At 51.6% G+C, this 18249-nt stretch overlaps 1 protein-coding gene across 5 annotated transcripts in view; it reads right to left on the bottom strand.

The window, feature by feature from the left end:
* The window catches only part of PLXNA4 (plexin A4), a 516957-nt gene that overhangs the window by 58310 nt on the left and 440398 nt on the right, over nucleotides 1-18249 (bottom strand). For all 5 annotated transcript variants that reach the window (XM_064289709.1, XM_064289711.1, XM_064289708.1 and 2 more), the window contains 7 exons: nucleotides 11992-12109; nucleotides 6839-6975; nucleotides 5908-6072; nucleotides 3256-3349; nucleotides 2577-2816; nucleotides 1777-1923; nucleotides 945-1179 (listed from right to left, as the gene is read on the bottom strand). In XM_064289709.1, coding sequence (XP_064145779.1) covers nucleotides 945-1179; nucleotides 1777-1923; nucleotides 2577-2816; nucleotides 3256-3349; nucleotides 5908-6072; nucleotides 6839-6975; nucleotides 11992-12109 — 1136 coding nt within the window. The remainder of the gene's footprint in view (nucleotides 1-944; nucleotides 1180-1776; nucleotides 1924-2576; nucleotides 2817-3255; nucleotides 3350-5907; nucleotides 6073-6838; nucleotides 6976-11991; nucleotides 12110-18249) is intronic.

The raw sequence follows: 18249 nt of genomic DNA, 5'->3' as shown, positions 1-18249 counted from the left end.
CACCCCACCACGCTACCTACCTTCTGGTTTGTGTGGGCAGCACACACGTGCACTCATACCCACTCAACACACTCTCACACATTCCCAACACCCACAATACTCACACACCCACACTCACACCCATACTCATACCTCGTTCATAGACAATACCCAAACTCACACTCACACACTCCAATGATATACATATACATGCTCATACCCACACACACACCAACTCACACCCTTACACCCACTCAATAATTCTCACACAATACTCATGCACAATACTCACACACCACACTCACACCTCTCATACTCACCAAAACCCGCACTCAAACCTACACAGTCACACTTGAATTCACGTACACACTTATACACACCATTCACTCACACTTATCCATACTCGTAACCCACATTCTCACTCACACCCACACTCAGAGACTCATTCCCACACCCTCACACTCACATTCAGACACACTCTCATACTCAGACTAACAAGACTCATCACTCATACACAATACATACATACACACTCAAACCCACACACACGTCACACTCATACCCTCACTCACACTTATTCATACCAACCCACATTCTCTCTCATGTCCACACTCATTCACACATTCACACACTCACATACATTCACACACTCTCATACATACTCTCATACACTCATACACTCTCATACACACACTGACAGTCACACACACCACACTCACAGCCTGACTCATACCCACACCCTCACGCATTCTCACCCACACCCATACCCACACACTCATTCTCCCCAAAACGCTAACACTCACATTCACACACACACTCACACACTGACACCCACCTACTCTATCACATCACACTCACAGACTCTCACACCCACACATGCTCACTCTCACATGCACTCACCCCCCGACACATGCAATCGCACCCCAGCCTCCAGCACGGCATTCTGGCCTCCGGGCCACCCGTACCTTCCTTGCACTCGAGGGCCACACGGGACTCCAGGTTGTCCATCTGCATCTGCAGCCGCTTCAGTGTCAGGTCGCTCTCTCGGGACTTGCGCTTGTAGGCGATGAGCACGGCCACGATGAATATGACAAGGAGGCCGCCAGCCACGGCGATGCTGACGATGGCGGGCAGGCTGAGCGGGCTGTCGGGTGCGATGTACACCATACCCGGGGAGTACTCCATGCCTCCCACTCGGGCCTGGGGGCACACAGGTTGGGGGGTGGTTGGAGGCAGAGGGTGGGGTCTGACCCAAGTCACTGAGCAACTGGGGACCTGGAGGGATGTTCGTTGTAAAAACTGACACAGGGTGCGTGAGGCTGGGGGGATGGTGCCTCTGCACCCCACATTTGGAGAACTGCACCTCTGCGGCAGGAGCCCCTGTGTCATCCTCACGTGGAATCAGCACACACTGGGCTGAAACCAGCCCCAGGACATCAGGGACTGGCCCCCAACACACAACCCCACTGTCAGGGTGTGACTGAGGCACACAGCTTGATGCATGGGCCTTCCCAGGCCACCAGCAGCCTCGCCGTGAGGGCGCTCTTGCCCAAAGCGATGATTTCCCACTTCACCGAATGCTGTCCTGCACTATAGTGCCAGCCAGTGTGGAGAGAATGACCGTGCAGAAGACAGAAGCTCGGAAGGGGGCAGGGAGAAGGAGTTAGGGGTGGCGAGTGTCTAGGAGGCACATGTGGGGCAGCCCGAATCCCACTCTGCAGAGCCCTGGGGGCCCAGTGGGTGCAGGCACCGCGCGCTGCATCCCAGACCCACTGAGGCCCCACCCGCCAGCCTCACCATCACTTTGTGGCGCCCGATGAGGTTGGGGGACTCGCAGAGCAGCTGCACGTCCGACACGGTCACAGTGCACGGCTTCTCCCCGACCAGCACTGTGTAGTTCAGCTTCACGTTGCCCCCGGCCACCGGCGGGATCAGATTCCTGCCCTGCGCCGACAGGAAACCCCAGTGCCCAGTCCAGGGTCAGGACCCCAGCCACTGGCCAGGGGCCCTGTCCCCCACCTGGAGGTCCCACCCTGCTGATGGATGAGCTGGTGGAGAGGTCGCCTTCAGTAATAAGTCCTGAAAATCCACGGTAGGTCTACAACCCTTCCCAGTTAGTTCCTCCCAGTCAGAGGTCACTAACTGATCAAGGCATTCTTTTCAGCTTGTCCCAAATACAACCTCAGAATCCTTCTTAACACAGAGCTGTAGTCCCTCACTATCAGCCGATCTAGCTGGCACATGAGTTAAAACTAATTTGCTGTCTGCACTCCAAAGGAACTCTAAGCTGGGTTTGATGGGGCTGCATAGGAGGAAAGACTGTGAGCCCGTGACTCCCCAGTTCCTGAATTCTGGGGATGACCAAGGATGCTAGGGTGTCTCTTGACTACCCTGATCATGGCCTGTAGGGTATTTTCTTCCCAGTTTGCACTCAGAGGCAGTGTCTGTCATGTTCTGGCTATCACACAATCTCAGCTAGGGATGCCAGTCATGAGATCTGGCAGGACCAGTGACCAGGACCCTTCCCTGTGATTGAGAAGTCCCCCTCCCCCTGCAGCAGCCTCCTCCTCTACCTCCCCTCCCCTGCCCCACCCTACCTTCAGGATGATGGGTGTGCCAGGCTTGAGCTCCAAGATCCCTGAGGGACCGAAGGCCTCAAACACCGGGTTGGGATAGTAGGTGAAGTTGGTCTTGTTGAGGATGAGTAGGGACTGGACGTTGTCCAGGATGAAGCCAAACTCCTCGGGTCTCTCGGTCAGGTCCGACTGGTGGTCCGGCCCCACTGCGAGGGCCGGGGCCTGGCAGGTCATCTCGGTTGCGTTCAGGACCTCACAGATCTGGGAAGGGAACCAAAAGGGCAGCCGTGAGGCCCTGCGGCAGGTCTGCACACCCACAGCACTGGCTGGGAAACCCATCTCCAGGGTGCAGTCAACATCACATGCAGTTGACACCAGGGACCACACAACCTGGGCCCTCGAGAAAGCAGCTCGGTAGTGGCACCCACCACCGGTTTCGCCTCAAAGGGGTGTGAGGTGACTAAGGTGTTGTCCAAGGCAGAGCGTAGCAGTGGGGGTTAAGGGGTGGAGGGGGAGCCCCAGAAGTGACTCCACGCACATACTCCGAGGTGTGAAAATGCCCTCGTCTGCTCCCAGCTCCACCTTCCAGCACATGGGGTGTGCACCCGAGGCCATCAGTACATGGGGGCCCCGCTGTAACCCTTAGGAAGCCCACACCCTGAGTGGGCAGCCCCAGGCCCCCGGGGCAATCTGGACTCACGTTGATGTGCTCCTTCCCGCCATGCTTGGCCCTGATCTGGGGGTTCTGTATGAGGTCCAGGTGTGTCCCCCACACAGCAATGGGTGTGTTCCCACTGGCCAGGAAGAGAAAGGAGGCATGAGACTCACTGGGGTAGGATAAGCAATGGCATCAGTGACAATGACAATGATAATGACCACTGGACTGCACTACAACAATAAGGACAAGGGTCCTGGGGACCATGACTATAAGCTGACGGAATACAAAGGTCACACATTCTCTGCAGTCAGAGGGAGGCAGGATGGCTGTGGGAGCATTTGCAGGTGGACCCGGGGGAGGCCCCTTCTCCAGAATGACCCTCTGGGTTTCCCAGGCCTCGTGCTTCTCCACAGTGCCCACCATCTCTTCCCTCCAGGCCTCGCCAATCTCAGGGGCCTTTTTTCACCTGGCCTGGGCCTAATGGAAATCTTGCTCCAGATGGTCACCAGGGGGAGTGGCGCCCGCCCCCCAAGCCCTCGCCCAGACCAGAGTCCCCTCACTAAGAATGAAGGACAGACACACTACAAATGGCCACCTTGGGGGCTAGGAGCAGGCTGAGACCCGGGAAGGACAGAGGCCTGGGTCCTCAGGAGCCCCCCTCTTGGAAGGCAGGTGTGAAGTGCTCAGGGGCTCTGATGGGGAGGGGTCAAGAGACAGTCTGTGTGGTGCTTTCACGGGGAAGCTGGCATTGGGGGCAGGGAGGAGGGACGCTCCATGGGTGCATCTTCCTTGGGGGCAACGCAAAGGAAAGCCAGGAGAGGCCTTATCTGTGATCAAGGGAACATTCTCGAGGAGAATCCTGCTACCAGAAACAGGGCTCAGCAACTTAGTTATAAGCTTGGTGGGTCTAGAGAATCCTTGACACCACATTCATTTCCACCCTCGGATCCACCATGGGTGGCCCATGGTCTGCTGACCCTGGTTTAAGGGTGCTTCTCTGGACTGGACTTCCCTGCCTCAGCCTGTGGAGACCACTTCTTTATGCTCCCCCTCCCCCGACCTGGGCCACTCCTCAGCTGAAGCCAATATGGTAGGGGAGGGCAGTGGGGAGGACCCAGGACTGAGCAGGCCACTCCGAGTGGTCAGAGGAAACGGGCAGGCCCTGTACTGTGTGTGTCCATCTCACTCGCTTCTCTCAGCCACCTGTGAGGGAATCGACACGTGAGAAATGCAGGACCCAGGGAGGTTAAGTAACTTCCATCGTTCTTGGGCTGGGGAGTGGTGGGGCTGGCTGACCCCAAGCCCTTGCTGCCACCCCCAGCTGCTTCTGATATGTCGCCACGGGCCCTGCTGCCAGTGCACCCTCTGCAGGGCCTTCCCCAATCCTGTCTCCAGGGCCTAGAAAAGCCGACTCAGGCTGTCTGCCCAAAGCTCCATCCTGAGGTGAGACCGCCCTGCACAATCCCACAGGGCCAGGAGCCAGGGTTCTTAGGGTTTCTAGAGATCTGGGGGCTGAGAAACCCCTAGGGGAAAAAAGCTCCCCACAGTATCATTCCGATTACAGAACATTCTAGAAAAAGCCAAGCTGTAGAGTCAGTGAAAAGACCAACGGTGCCAGGGATTCAGATGGGAGAGGGATGAATAGGTGGAGCACAGGGCAGTAAAACTCTTCTGTATGACACTGTCATGGTGGACACATGACATGATGCATTTGTCAAATCCCACAGGACCGTACAACACAGAGTGCCCCCTGATGTAACCTGTGGATTTCCGTTAATCATAATGGATTAACATTGGCTCCTCAATTGTAGTGAACACACCACACGAATGTAAGATGTTAATAACAAGGAACAGAGTGCGGAGGAGGAGAAAGGTATATGAGAACTCTCTGTACTTTCTGCATAATTTTTCTGTAAACCAAAATGAATCTAAAAATGTAAGTTTATTAATAAAAATTAAAGGAGATATCAGCAGATGTCCTGACACAGGAGTCGAGGCGCAGAAAGATTATGCCACTTGCCCAAGTCAGCTGTGAGTGGCTGAGCTAGAACCAGCACTCCTGGTCCAAGGGGCTTCCTGTACCAGCATCAAATACCTGGTCCCCTCCTTCTAGGACATTTATCCAGCATTCATGCTGGGCACTAGGGAAGCAGGGGCAGGACCGTACCTGCACTTGAGTTTGCAGCAGGGGGATGGACAGAAATAAGCAGGCAACTGGAAGACACCAGAGCCCAGAAAACGGGATGCAAGGAGGTTCCGGAAGCACAGAGGGTGGACCTGGGCAGCCAGGACAGGCTTTCTTTCCGGAGCAGGATAAGTTGGACGTGACCTTTCCCCTTCTCCCACATCCCTCAGCCTGAAGGCAGATGGGAATTATTGCCCACATTTGCCAGAAGCAAGATTTAGGGAGCAGAACTGTCCCCTATGCCTGGTCACTGTGGTGGGGGTGGGGTGGGAATATGCCTCCAAGTGCAGCCTCTAACCCTTGAATGGAGGATGGGGGCTCTTGTGGGTCAGAGCTTGGCCTCCAGGGCCAGGTCTTCCTCTGTGGAACTCTTGAGGAACGAGAGAGCCCCGGAAGGCAGGACTTAAGGCTGGGGAAATGTTCTGAACTAATCCCACATCGTCAGCCCCCAAAGCAGGACTGGGCGCCACAGATCTCCTCGGAAGTGGTGATGCGGGGGCTGCTCCTACCTGACAATGCTCCACTCGGGCTCAATCCGCACGATGGTGGGGTCCTCCACGTACTGGAAGAACAGGTCCTGGTGGATCCTGGCCCTGTCTACCTGCACCATCACCTTCATCTCCAGCACCTCCTCTGAGGACGTGGTGTTGCAGACAATGTAGGATGGGGATCGCCTGCAGGGAGGGAAGATGGCGCTGGGCTCCTGGCTTTGAGGAGGGACAGGGTTGTGGGTCAGGGGCCCCATGCCCCTCCTCCCTGTGCCCCCTCAGGGACAATGGGTGAGCGTGGCCTCAGGTGTGAAGCTCTGAGAACGCCTCACCCAAGGCCCAGCCAGGGCTGACCTGTCATGGCCCCCAGCACAGCTCCCTCTGGGAAAACCTCTCTCTAGAGAACCTCATTCAGCTGAGGAAACATTCCCCCCCCCATCTCCGAGTGTCCACACATCCCCTCCTGCCCCCTCCTATCCATCCTGGGGGTGGTGGTGGGACCTGGGGAGCCAGCCCTTGGAGGCCCTGCTGCTGCCTGGGGGTAGCTGCTCCTCCAGGCTCCTGATCCTCCCAGCTGGCTCTGCAGCGAGAGAGGGGCTGACCAGGATGAGGGGATCCAGTGGTACACTCCAGTGTTCTGTGGAAGCCTGGGGCTCTGAGGAGTGGGGGGGTACCAAGGTAAATGGAGGCCAATAGCACTATGGGGCACAGCCAGGAAAGGTGTGCCTGCAGGCCTCCATCCTGAGCCAAGTCAGCACAGGTAAGTATGGAAAGCCCTGTCCAAAAAGAAGGCCCCTTTTCTCTCTCAGGGAGGAGAAGGGAGTATCTCCAAGGGGTTAGGCTGTGAAGGCCCATCTTCGGGGACTTCTGGTACCCAAGTGTGGCCTGACATGGTTACCTGTCTGACCCTCCCCTCTCTGGAGCTGCAGAAAAGGCCCTCTCGCGGGGCTACCTGTGGAAGAGGCAGGGCTGCTTCCCAAACATCACCACCACGTTGCTGCCGGCGTTGAGATTGGTGCCCGTAATGGTCACTTGGGTGCCCCCAGACATGGGCCCCCGGCTGGGCTTCAGGTCGGAGAGAGTCAGCGTCTGCGTGGGAAAGGGTCTGGTGTGAGGCACAATTGGAGGGGCAAGACTTCTGGGCAGGCCGGGGACAGCACCCCACTCTCCTGAAGCCATTCTGGAATCTAGTAATGGCGGCCTCCCAGAAAGCCTGTGCAGTTTTCTTAGGCTTGTATAAGAAGCCACATTCTAGACCCTGAGAGTTGGCATGTCTGTATTAATAACAGTAACAACCACTCTTATATGATCACTGGCTTCTTAAGTGTCAGGCTTTGTATCTTCATATCAGAAACCAAAACCAAACCCAGTACCATCAAGCTGATTCTGAGTCATAGCAGCCCTATAGGACAGCAGAGAACTGTCCGCACAGGGTTTCCAAGGAGAACCTGGTAGATTCAAACAGTGGACCTTTTGGTTAGCAGCCAAGCTCTTAATCACTGAGCCATCTACGCGTCTACATGCACTGATATCATGCATATAAAGCATGTTAATATTATATATTAATATAAAATTATTAGTATATTAGGCAGGTATTATCCATTTTACAGATGCGATTCAGAGATGTTAAGTAAGTTTTCCAAGGTCACACAGCTTTAAGAACACAAGGGAGGTCTGAGCCTAGAGCTGTAGTTTCTTGACTCTTTCAGGAAAGCGACTTGTCCCTTGCACAGGCCTTTCTGGAGAGCCGCCCAGAGCTCCCAGTGGACACATCAGTGGGGTGTGAGGGCCCCAGGGAAACCCAGGGACATAGCAAAGAAGGGTGATATATTCCAAAGGTCTGTCCAGGCTCCTGAGCCCTGATGGCAGCTGCTCCTTGGGAACCCTATGGAGCAGTTCTACTCTGTCCTACAGGGTCACTATGAGTCAGAATCGACTGAAAGGCAACGAGTTTGGTTTCTTTTCTTTTTTTTGGTTCAGGCTCCTGGCTAGAAAGAGGAGAATGAGGAGTAGGGGCTGGAGCGGGAGGGGGGGAAACCCGTTCCCTGGGATTTGGAGTTGCAGTTGGTTCTTTCATTAGCATTTTAATGGAAAAACTTTCCTCAGTCCCAGGCGAGAAGCCTGGATCAGCATTTAAATGAAGATTGCCCCCTCCCCAGCCCCCCGCCTGAAGAACGCTGCTCCTTGACTGGAGCCCTCTAGGCTACTCGGGCGGCGGCCTCGATCCACCGAGGCTCCGTGGAGAAAAGACGCCCCGCGAGGCCGCGCCCGCGCCTTCCATACACGAGCACAGGCGCGGTGGCACAGGCGCGGCGAGCACACACACGGGTACGCGCACAGAGGGGCACACAGGCCTGGGTACGCGCACAGCGGGCACACACGCACGGGTACGCGCACGGCGGGCATACGCATAGGCACACGCGCGGCGGGGACAGACGCATAGGTACGCGCACGGCGCGGACACGCGTGACCGGCACACGGGCAGGTACACGCTGACCCAGGCGCCCGGCGCAGGCGCGTTCCGGGCCTGGGGGGTTCTCAGAGGCGTGGTGCCTCCCGGTGGCCGGGCCAGCCGCTGGCGCTGGGTCTCTGCGGCCCTTGGTGTCCCCGGAGCACCGGCCAGGCCGAGGGGCGGCTTGTCATCTGGCTCTGCGCCTGCTCTGCAGGAGCCCAGACCGTGCTGGGTGGGCTGCGGAGGAGCAGCCTCAGCTTGGCTAGATCGCGCAGTGTGACTGTGGAGCTGCCCCTGAACCTCTCTACTCACAGGATCAGGGCTGGGCAAGAAAAAGAAACTGTTATGGCAAAGCGCCGACAGTTCTCTTGTTCTGTAACTCCTTACAAATGGTCACCTTTCCAAATAGTGTCTTTGTCTCAAGGCCTCTAAAGGGACGACTTTCTGACCTGGGCTGGCTGACCTCCCAAAGAAGAAGGGAAAGTGAGTTGTGAGAGTGTGCATATGTGTGTGTGTGTGTGTGTAGTGTCTTTGTCTCAAGGTCTCTAAAGGGAGGACTTTCTGACCTGGGCTGGCTGACCTCCCAAAGGAGAAGGGAAGGTGAGTTGTGAGAGAGAGAGTGTGTGTGTGGTGTGTGGTGTGTGTGCGTGCACCCTTTTGCCCTTTTGACTGCGAGGCCGGGCTGGCCCGGGAGATCCTGTCAAGGCCAGGGACCTCTAAGACACCTGGGAATGTGGGTGGCGGTGGCGGCCGATGTGTGAAGGAATCAAGGGTAATAGAGCTGGCGGGGAGGGCATCAGGCAGCCCGCGGTGGGCGTTTAGAAAGGGACGCAGTAATAATAATCCCTGCTGCCTTCCCGGTTTGCTGCTGGCTGGGTGGGGGTGGGGGGTGGGGTTATTCTGGGGGTGGGGAGAGGATGTTAAAAAGACATTTTTTAAGTTGTGAGAAACTATTAATTATTCAAGTCATACCTCATAAATACTGCACGGTGGGTTCGCATGGCAAGCCAGACCCTACATGATTCAGCACCCTTCCCTTTGCTCCCTGGGTGGAGGAAGAGGGAAGGGGAAACTGGCTGTCCCTCCATGGAGACAGAGCTGGTGACAGGCAAGGGGGGATCTGGGCCCCCTTGGCCTTGGCATATGGATTTTGGGTGAAGAAACCCACAACCTGCCTCTAGCTCCCAAAGGAGCCCTGGGGAAGGGGGTCCCCAACATTCCCCAGTCCCCAGAGACTCCCTGGGAAGGGCTCCCCAGGTATTTCAAGACTCCAAATGGGCTCCCCGTTTCTGTGTGGGCCCAAAGAGTGCCACCCTACAGGCTGCCTTGCAGAGCAGAGAGGGAGTGAGGACTCAGGCTGGGCGCATGCCTGGTAGAAGAAATTCTGCCCCTACCCTACTTCCTGATGAGACTCATGGGATCTCTACCCCTCATTCCCACGCTGAACCCTTAAGAACTCTGTTGGGGAGCTTCAAGCCTGAAATGCAGGGTTCCTAACACTGCTCCTCCCCAGGAGGTCTTCCTGAGTGCGTGTGTGGCAGTAGGGCAGTTCCCTAGGGATGCCTTCAACCAGAAAAGCCACATGTCTCTGAGCCCTGGGACCCATTGGACAGTGCATTTCTGCCTTGTGGCAAATACCTCAGCTTCCCTGACCTGCTTCTCTACCCCACCCTCTCCTCCTCCCCCTCAGCCCCCTCCCACTGTTCCCATCCTTTGGTGTCCTTCCAGGTCCTACCTAATGCCTGGAACAGCCTCCCACTACCAAAGATCCATCTGGAAAACCATGTTCTCCCTTCTGCACCCTGCCTTTCCAGCCTGCCTCTTGCTCGAAGTCTCCTGTTAACACCCCAGGTGCAACCACATTCTGCTCCAGGGTGGAAGTGCTCCTGTGGTCTTGCCCACGCCTCCCCGAGAGCAGAATGGCCACGGTGTCTGCCAACGTTGCTCCTAGGTCAGTAGGCCTCAGCCAGGGAGCTCGTGACAATCACTGCAGAGCCTTCTGAACAGGCTTATGCTGTGTCCCACCCCGTTTGTCTCAGGGCTACTCAGTCACCTCAGAAGAGTCGAATGTGCGGTCAAGGTTTAGAACTGCCTGGGTGCCCTGGGGCTAGCAAAGAAATAAAAGCCCTGGGCTGCGTTATTCCAGATATACGACGCTCTGCAAAAGGCAAAACTGCAGAGACAGTTAACAGACCAGAGGTTGCCAGAGATTGGGGGGCAGAAATGAATAGGTGGAACGCAGGACATTTTTAGGGCAGTGAAATCTTCTCTGTGGTACTGTCGGGGCAGATACATGGCAACATGTGTTTGTCAAAACCTGTCAAACTCTGGACTTGAGTTAATAATAGTGATTCAGTACTGGGTCATCAATTTTAACACACGAACACGGGAACACAAGGTTAGAATAGCAGGAGAAGGAGCATGGAAGAGGTAGGGGGATATGGGACCTCTCTACTTTCTGTACAATTTTCTGTAAACCTAAAACTGCTTTGAAAATTAAAATCTGTTATATTAAACATGCACACAAAATCCCAGAACTCTTAGGCTTCATCTCCAAAGACTTCTGGGGCTGCCGGAGGGAGCAGGGGTTCAAACAGGGGACATGGAGTGCACGCGCAGAAGTGTCCCGTGAAACTGGGGTGGCCAGCAGGTGCTCTGGCAGCCATGGAAGCAGGAATGGGCAGGGCTTTGAGGCATAGGAGCGCATGGCTTGGTGCAACCAGGGAAAGGAGATCCAGAGGCCAAAGGGTCAGGCCTTGCGAAAGCTCAAGAGATAGGGTTGGCTAGGCAGTATTGGCTAGATAGTATTGGCTCAGGATCCCAGCTTTCCACAGCAGCTCAGAATCATAAGGAAACTGTCCATCACAACTGTCATTAACCTGAGAAGTTCATTGGGTGGCAAAAGAGTTTTTGAAAATGACTGGGGAACTCCATTCTGGTTATCACAAGGCTGGGTTGAGGGAGGGAAGACCCCCTGCTGGGGCAGGCGTGGAGGACCCAGGCTGGAGGGAACGGGAGGATTTGGGTGAGGTGTGAGGCCAGGGGATGGGGAGGGGGGATCAGGACAAGAGACACTGGGGTGGGAGTAGTGATGTGGGAAGAAGGGGATGGACTGGGCAGTGTGCAGTGAGCTGTGGGGTCATGAGGTTCACGGCAGGGTGTAGGAGGTCACGGATGGGGATGAGAGTGGGGGAAGGTGTGGTGCAGGAGGGTGACGGGGTGTGAGGATGAGGGGGTGGGGGGGAGGCCAGGACAACTCGGGGATGGCAGCAATTGTGTAAATAGTAAAAGGAATGATACTAGAAGTAACAAATGCTGTTTGTAATTTTCATAGCAAGCCTACAGTGTAAGTGCTGTTATTATCCCTATTTTACAAATGAAGAAACTGAGGCACAGAAAAAGTAACTTGCCCAAGTTCACCCAGTTAATCCTGAAGTCCATCACAGCCCACCCCCTCCTGAGCACATGTGGCCTCACAGCCTGGTCCTCAGCCTCCCTCCAGAGGGCAGGGCCCCCACAGGCATGGAGGAGCCTGGAGGACAGGAAAGTCTTGCCCGGGGCCCCTTGCCCTGGGTCTGCCCACAGAGGTATAAAGGGCCCAGCATGGTGGTAAGGAGGTCTGGCCTCTGCTGGCCGCTGTGGCCCAAACTCACCATGAAGTAGTAGAGCTGCGAGGAGCGGGCCATAAACTCGGGCCGACACACGGCCACGCAGATCTCCACAAAGCCGGCGTGCTGGCTGGGCTTGGCCTCTCCCATCTCACACACGATCCTGCAGGGAGAAGGGGGAGACCCTGTCACAGGACTCCCATATGTCCCCTGGGCCCCAACACGCCTGCCTTCATCCCCAACCTCCTCTCTCTGCCAAAAAAACCCAGCACCGTCGAGTCGATTCCGACTCATAGCGACCCTGTAGGACAGGGTAGAACTGCCCCAGAGAGTTTCCAAGGAGTGCCTGGCAGATTCGAACTGCCAACTCTTTGGTTAGCAGCCGTAGCACTTAACCACTATGCCACCAGGGTTTCCCTGCAGTACCCCCCAATTCCTCCCCTCAGGGGCTCCTCCCCCTGGTTCTCAGGGAATAAGACATCAGTTACCTAAGGGGTCTCCTGTGAAGTTCTCTGTAAAGCCAGGGCCTGGGGGAAGGTTCATGTGCTCTGAACCCAGACAGCCCCAGTGTCCGCTCAATTATTAATTAAACCCACTGCCAACCCCATAGAGTTTCCAAGGCTGTAAATCTCTACAAAAGCAGACTGCTGCATCTTTGTCCCTTGGAGCCACTCGTGGTTTTGAACCGCTGACCTTTCAGCTAGCAGTTGATCATTTTAACTCCTGCGCCACCAGGGTTCCTTCAGTTGTTAATTAGAGGGAAAGAATGATCCAGCCAAACAGCTGAGGGGGTGGAGCTGGCAGAACCCAGAGAGGTAAAGTGACTTACCCAAGGGCACACAGCAAGTCAAACCCGGAGCCTGGGGTAGACCTAAGGCCTCTAGTTGCTGCTTGTACAATGCACAGCTGCCTCCATGCAGTGTTTTCTGCTCCCAGTCCAGTTTCCGGGCGGGCGGGCAGGGAGATCCTTGCTAACCAAGAGGTCCAGGGTTCGACGCTCCAAGGGAGAAAGACCTGGTGATCTGCTTGCTCCCTTAAAGATTACAGCCTTGGAAACCCTATGGGGTAGCCCTGCTCTGTCCTGTAGGGTTGCTGTGAGTCGAATCAACTTGATGGCAATGGGCTTGGTTTGGGATTGGGGGTGGCAGGGAAGAGTTATAAATGGTTCTCTTTTTAGATTTTTTATTATTTTCTTTGCTAAATTTGTTCATGCCCTTTGGAAAACAAACAGTGCAGAAATATGACAGTAAAAAGTGACTGTTCCTTTGTTCACTCCTAACCACTGTTAAATGTTTTGTACATATATCCTCCCAGACTTTTCCAGACCTAAACAGATATATATATATGTATTTGAATATATACATGCACACATATGTGCATATATTTATGCTTTATATAAGCACACAGATAAACATAAATGTTATTTACGCACACACACAGTACAATGATACACAAACATGCATATATAAAGAAATACACATATGATATTTAAAATAAAAGTACAGCATAACATACTGTTGTAAACACAGCTGTTTTGACTCAATGATATAGCATGGACTCTCCTTCATGCGGCTGTATACGCTAAAACCAAAAAAAAAAACCAAACCCATTGCTGTCGAGTCGATTCCGACTCATAGCGACCCTATAGAACAGAGTAGAACTGCCCCACAGGGTTTCCAAGGAGTGCCTGGTGGATTCGAACTGCCGACCTTTTGGTTAGCAGCCATAGCACTTAACCACTAAGCCACCAGGGTTGCATACACAGACCTACTTTATTCTTTTTGGCAGTTTCGTCATATTCCGCAGTTCATGCATTAAACTATTTTCCCGCTAAGGCACATTTAATTTGTCATTTCTCTACTACACTAAACAATCCTGGAAAATGAACCAACTTACCCACAGATCCTTAAGCATTGTGTATTTATTAGGATAGGTTTCTAAGGAGGGACATTGCTGGGGCAAACAGCATGTGTATTTCACATGTGGTAAAAACCTACAGCCAAAGGACGCTCCAACAAAGCTGTACCAATCTGCACTTCCATCATCGGTATGTGAGCAAGATTACCACATTCTTTTGCCCATACTAGCTGTGCGCGATCTTCTGAAAATTTTCCAGCATAATAGAGAAAAAATATCTCATTATTGTTTTCATTTTTATTTCCTGGATGACTGGTGAGATTTTCTATAATTTCATGATTCTCGCCTTATACAGCCTCTCCTTTTACTTGTCTGGTCAAGCCCTCTGCCTTTTGCTGTTGGATTGTCTTTCTGTGATAGGAGCAGGATTAGCTTTTTGCTGTTATAAATATAGCAATTGTCTTCTCCGAGTTTGCCACCTGTCTTTCAACTTTGTTTCCAATGTCCCATGTCAAAATGAAGCTTAAAAAATATCTGTGTGGTTAAGTTAGTTGTTCTTTTACTTTACGACTTTGGAGTTCTGAGTTTCTCTGAAAGAACTTTCTGGATAAAAGGTTTGCAAAAACATACACCTTTTTGTCCAGATAACATAACTAATCTGTGTTCAGTATTTAAAAAAGAAAAAAGTAAAGTACCTAAGAGCACAAACCAAAAAAGAAAAAGCCAACACTCAACTCCCCACCCCCGACTGCACCGCCTAGAACTATCCGTTGTTGACGCTTAGTCTGTCCAGTCTTGCTTTTCTTTTACAAAATTGGTATGGAACTCTATACTCTGCTTGGTGACCTTCAGTCTCACTTAATATACCTTAAGTATTTGCCTAGTTATGCTTCTTCTAGAATATCAGATTTAGTGGCTATGTAGTTTACTATCCTATGCATAGATGATAATTTATTAAATTGATTAATTTCCTGGTGTTTGACACGTAAATTGCTTCAGAATTTTCACTATTATAAACAAGGGTGAAATAAACATTCTTACAAATAAATATTAGTGCAATCTCATTATTTCTTTAGGGAAAGTTCTAGAAATGTTACGGCCAGGCTAAAGACTTCTGACCCATATTTCCAAATTGCCTTCCAATCTACCCTCCCACCATCAGGGCCTGAGTCTGCTTCTTCCCGTGTCTCTTATCCGTGCTACGCATTCACTCTTCAACGTCTTTTCCCTATTGTTTTGATTTGGATTTCATTGATTACTACAAATGCTAAACATTTTTTACATGATTTTTCGTTATTTGTGTATCTTGTGAATTGTTCATTCATGCTCTTTGCTCATTTTGTGATTGCTGCTGCTGCTGTTGTTGGTAGGTGCCGTCATGTCAGCTCCGACTCGTAGCGATCCTGTGTACTACAGAACGAAACACTGCCTGGTCCTGTGCCATCCTCACAATCATTATGCTTAAACCCATTGTTGCAGCCACGGTGTCAACCCATCTCATTGAGGCTCTTGCTCTTTTTCATTGACCCTCTTCTTTACCAAGCACAATGTCCTTCTTTAGGAACTGATCCCTCCTGACAACATATCCAAAGTATGTAAGACATAGTCTCTCCATCCTTGCTTCTAAGGAGCATTCTGGCTGCACTTCTTCCAAGACAGATTTGTTCATGCTTCTGGCGGTCCATGGTATATTCAGTATTCTTTGGCAACACCACAATTCAAAGGAGTCAGTTCTGTGGTCTTCCTTAATCGTTGTCCAGTTTTCCCACACATATGATGGATTGAAAATACCATGGCTTCAGTTAGGCACACCTTAGTCTTCAAGGTGACAACTTTGCTTTTCAACACTTTAAAGAGGTTTTCGGCAGCAGATTTGCCCAAAGCAATGTGTCTCTTGATTTCCTGACTGCTGCTTCCATGGATGTTGATTGGGGATCCAAGTAAAATGAAATCCTTGACAACTTCAATCTTTTCTCCATTTACCATGTTGCTTATCGGTCCAGTTGTGAGGATTTTTTTTTCTTTATATTGAGGTATAATCCATACTGAGCTCTGTGGCTGTGGTCTTTGATCTTCATCAGTAAGTACTTCAAGTCCTCTTCACTCTCAGCAAGCAAGGTTGTGTCATCTGCATATCGCAGGTTGTTAAAGAGTCTTCCTCCAATCCTGATGCCCCGTTCTTCTTCATACAGTCCAGCTTCTTGGATTATTTGCTCAGCATGCAGATTGAATAGGTATGGTGAAAGGATACAACCCTGACACACACCTTTCCTAACTTTAAACCCCTCAGTACCTCCTTGTTCTGTTTGAACAACTGCCTCTTGATCTATCTACAGGTTCCTTACGAGCACAGTTCAGTGTTCTGGAATTTCCATTCTTCTCAGTGTTACCCATAATTTGTTGATTCACACAGTCTAATGCCTTTGCATAGTCAATAAAACACAGGTAAACATCTTTCTGGTATTCTCTGTTTTCACCCAGGATCCATCTGACATCAGCAATGATATCCCTGGTTCCATGTCGTCTTCTGAATCCGGCCTGAATTTCTGGCAGTTCCCTGTCGATATACTGCTGCAGCCACTTTTGAATGATCTTCAGCAAATTTTAATTATGTGTGATATTAATGATATTGTTTGATAATTTCTGCATTCGGTTGGATCACCTTTTTTGGGAATAGACATAAACATAGATCTCTTCCAGCCAGTTGGCCAGGTAGCTGTCTTCCAAATCTCCTGGCATAGATAAGTGAGCACCTCCAGCACTGCATCCATTTGTTGAAACATCTCAGTTGATATTCCATCAATTCCTGGAGCCTTGTTTTTCGCCAGTGCCTTCAGTGTAGCTTGGACTTCTTCCTTCAGTACCATGGGTTCCTGATCATAAGCCACCTCTTGAAATGGTTGAACATCACCAATTCTTTTTGTGATGTTGCCTTTTATTTGTAAAAACTCCGTATGTTAAGAAAAAGTATCTATTAACTGTAATAGGGTATAACCATCTTCCCAGTTCATCATCGTGTTTTCAGTTGGCTTATAACCATTTTTGACACGAAGGTTTTAAAGTTTTATGTAACTAAATCCCTTAATCTTCTCCGTTATAATTTCTTCTTTTGTAGCTATACTTACGACACACCTTTCTTTTCTTCAAATCAAATAAATCCTCACCTGTTATTTTCTACTAATCCTTTCACAGTTTCATTTTTACACTTATCTCTCTAATCCCTCTGGAATTTATCTTGGTGTACAGTGTGAAATTAGGATCTGATTTTGTCCTTTTTCCAGGGAGTTGACCAGCATCATTTATGGAAGGCTCTTCCCTCACTGACCTGAAATGTCCTCCTTCTCACATACTAAACTCTTACACATCAAGAGCCTTTTTCTGGGTGTTCTATCTTGTTCCACTGAACTAATTAGCGTCATGATATTTTAATCATTGTGGCTTTACGATAACATTTTTGCTATCTGGCCATGCAGCTCCACAGTGGGGCATTTTAGAGTTCTCTAGGTCACTGTATTCAGCAGCAGCCTGCTTTGGTTTTGTCCTAGGAAAGATGTGGAAAGTTGAAGGACCCACAGAAAGATCTTCGGGCAAATGAGTGACAATGGATGAGGGAGGTGAGTCCTACTATGATCTGAGCCTTAAATCCTCTGGTCGACTATGAGTGCCTTGGGAAGACCTCGATGGAAACCAGGGGGAATCGAGGACGGCAGTACTGACAGCTGAGAATCACTAAATCCAAGCAAGACCCAGCCAGCAGAAGTGTAAGCTGCACTGATCGGCTTAAGGGGACCTTGCAAAGAGTCAATAAGTTCTGCCCACAGGACAGTGTCGAGGGGTCACTCTGGGAGCTGCAGAGAAGATGTATAGAATATAGATCCTACTGTGCCAGTAAACACCTCACAGGTGTACATGCTGGGCTGGAAAATTGTGTTTACTTATTGACAAGGCTATACATGACCCAGGAACCCCTCCGCTGGGTGGGTTAGAGGCCAAGGACACTGTGGGATGCCGCTCAGTGGGCCAGCGGACTTTCAAAAAAAAACACAGCCCAAGCCCCCACAGCCTGGACATGGGTGGGGAATTTCATTTTCAGGCCCCATGCAGAATGGCCGACGATCAGCCTCTTTAGTTGGGGGCGGGGGGTACAGAGGTAAGTGAGGAGTTAGAGACAGCAGGGAGAATGGGGTGAGGAAATGAACCTATGCTTCTCTCATAGATTTTAATCTTGCTTTGTTGTCTCATCACCATCATACACCCCAAGTAGGTGCCAGTCACTTTTCTCTTCTCTCCCAGCCATTTCCCCTCTCTTCACGTCAACCAATACGGCAGCTAGCTAGTTCAGGGGTTGGGCAGTTGTGGGACTTCCCCCTACACCCACTACAACGTTGGGGGCTGTGCTCCTTCTCCCACCACAAGGCGTAAGGCTGTCTGCTGCCAGCCTAGGAG

Source organism: Loxodonta africana, chromosome 8 (genome assembly GCF_030014295.1).
Source record: "Loxodonta africana isolate mLoxAfr1 chromosome 8, mLoxAfr1.hap2, whole genome shotgun sequence".
Classification (NCBI taxonomy): domain Eukaryota; kingdom Metazoa; phylum Chordata; class Mammalia; order Proboscidea; family Elephantidae; genus Loxodonta; species Loxodonta africana.
Note: the sequence above shows the minus strand (reverse complement) of the source record. Positions and strands in the feature narration are given on the sequence as shown.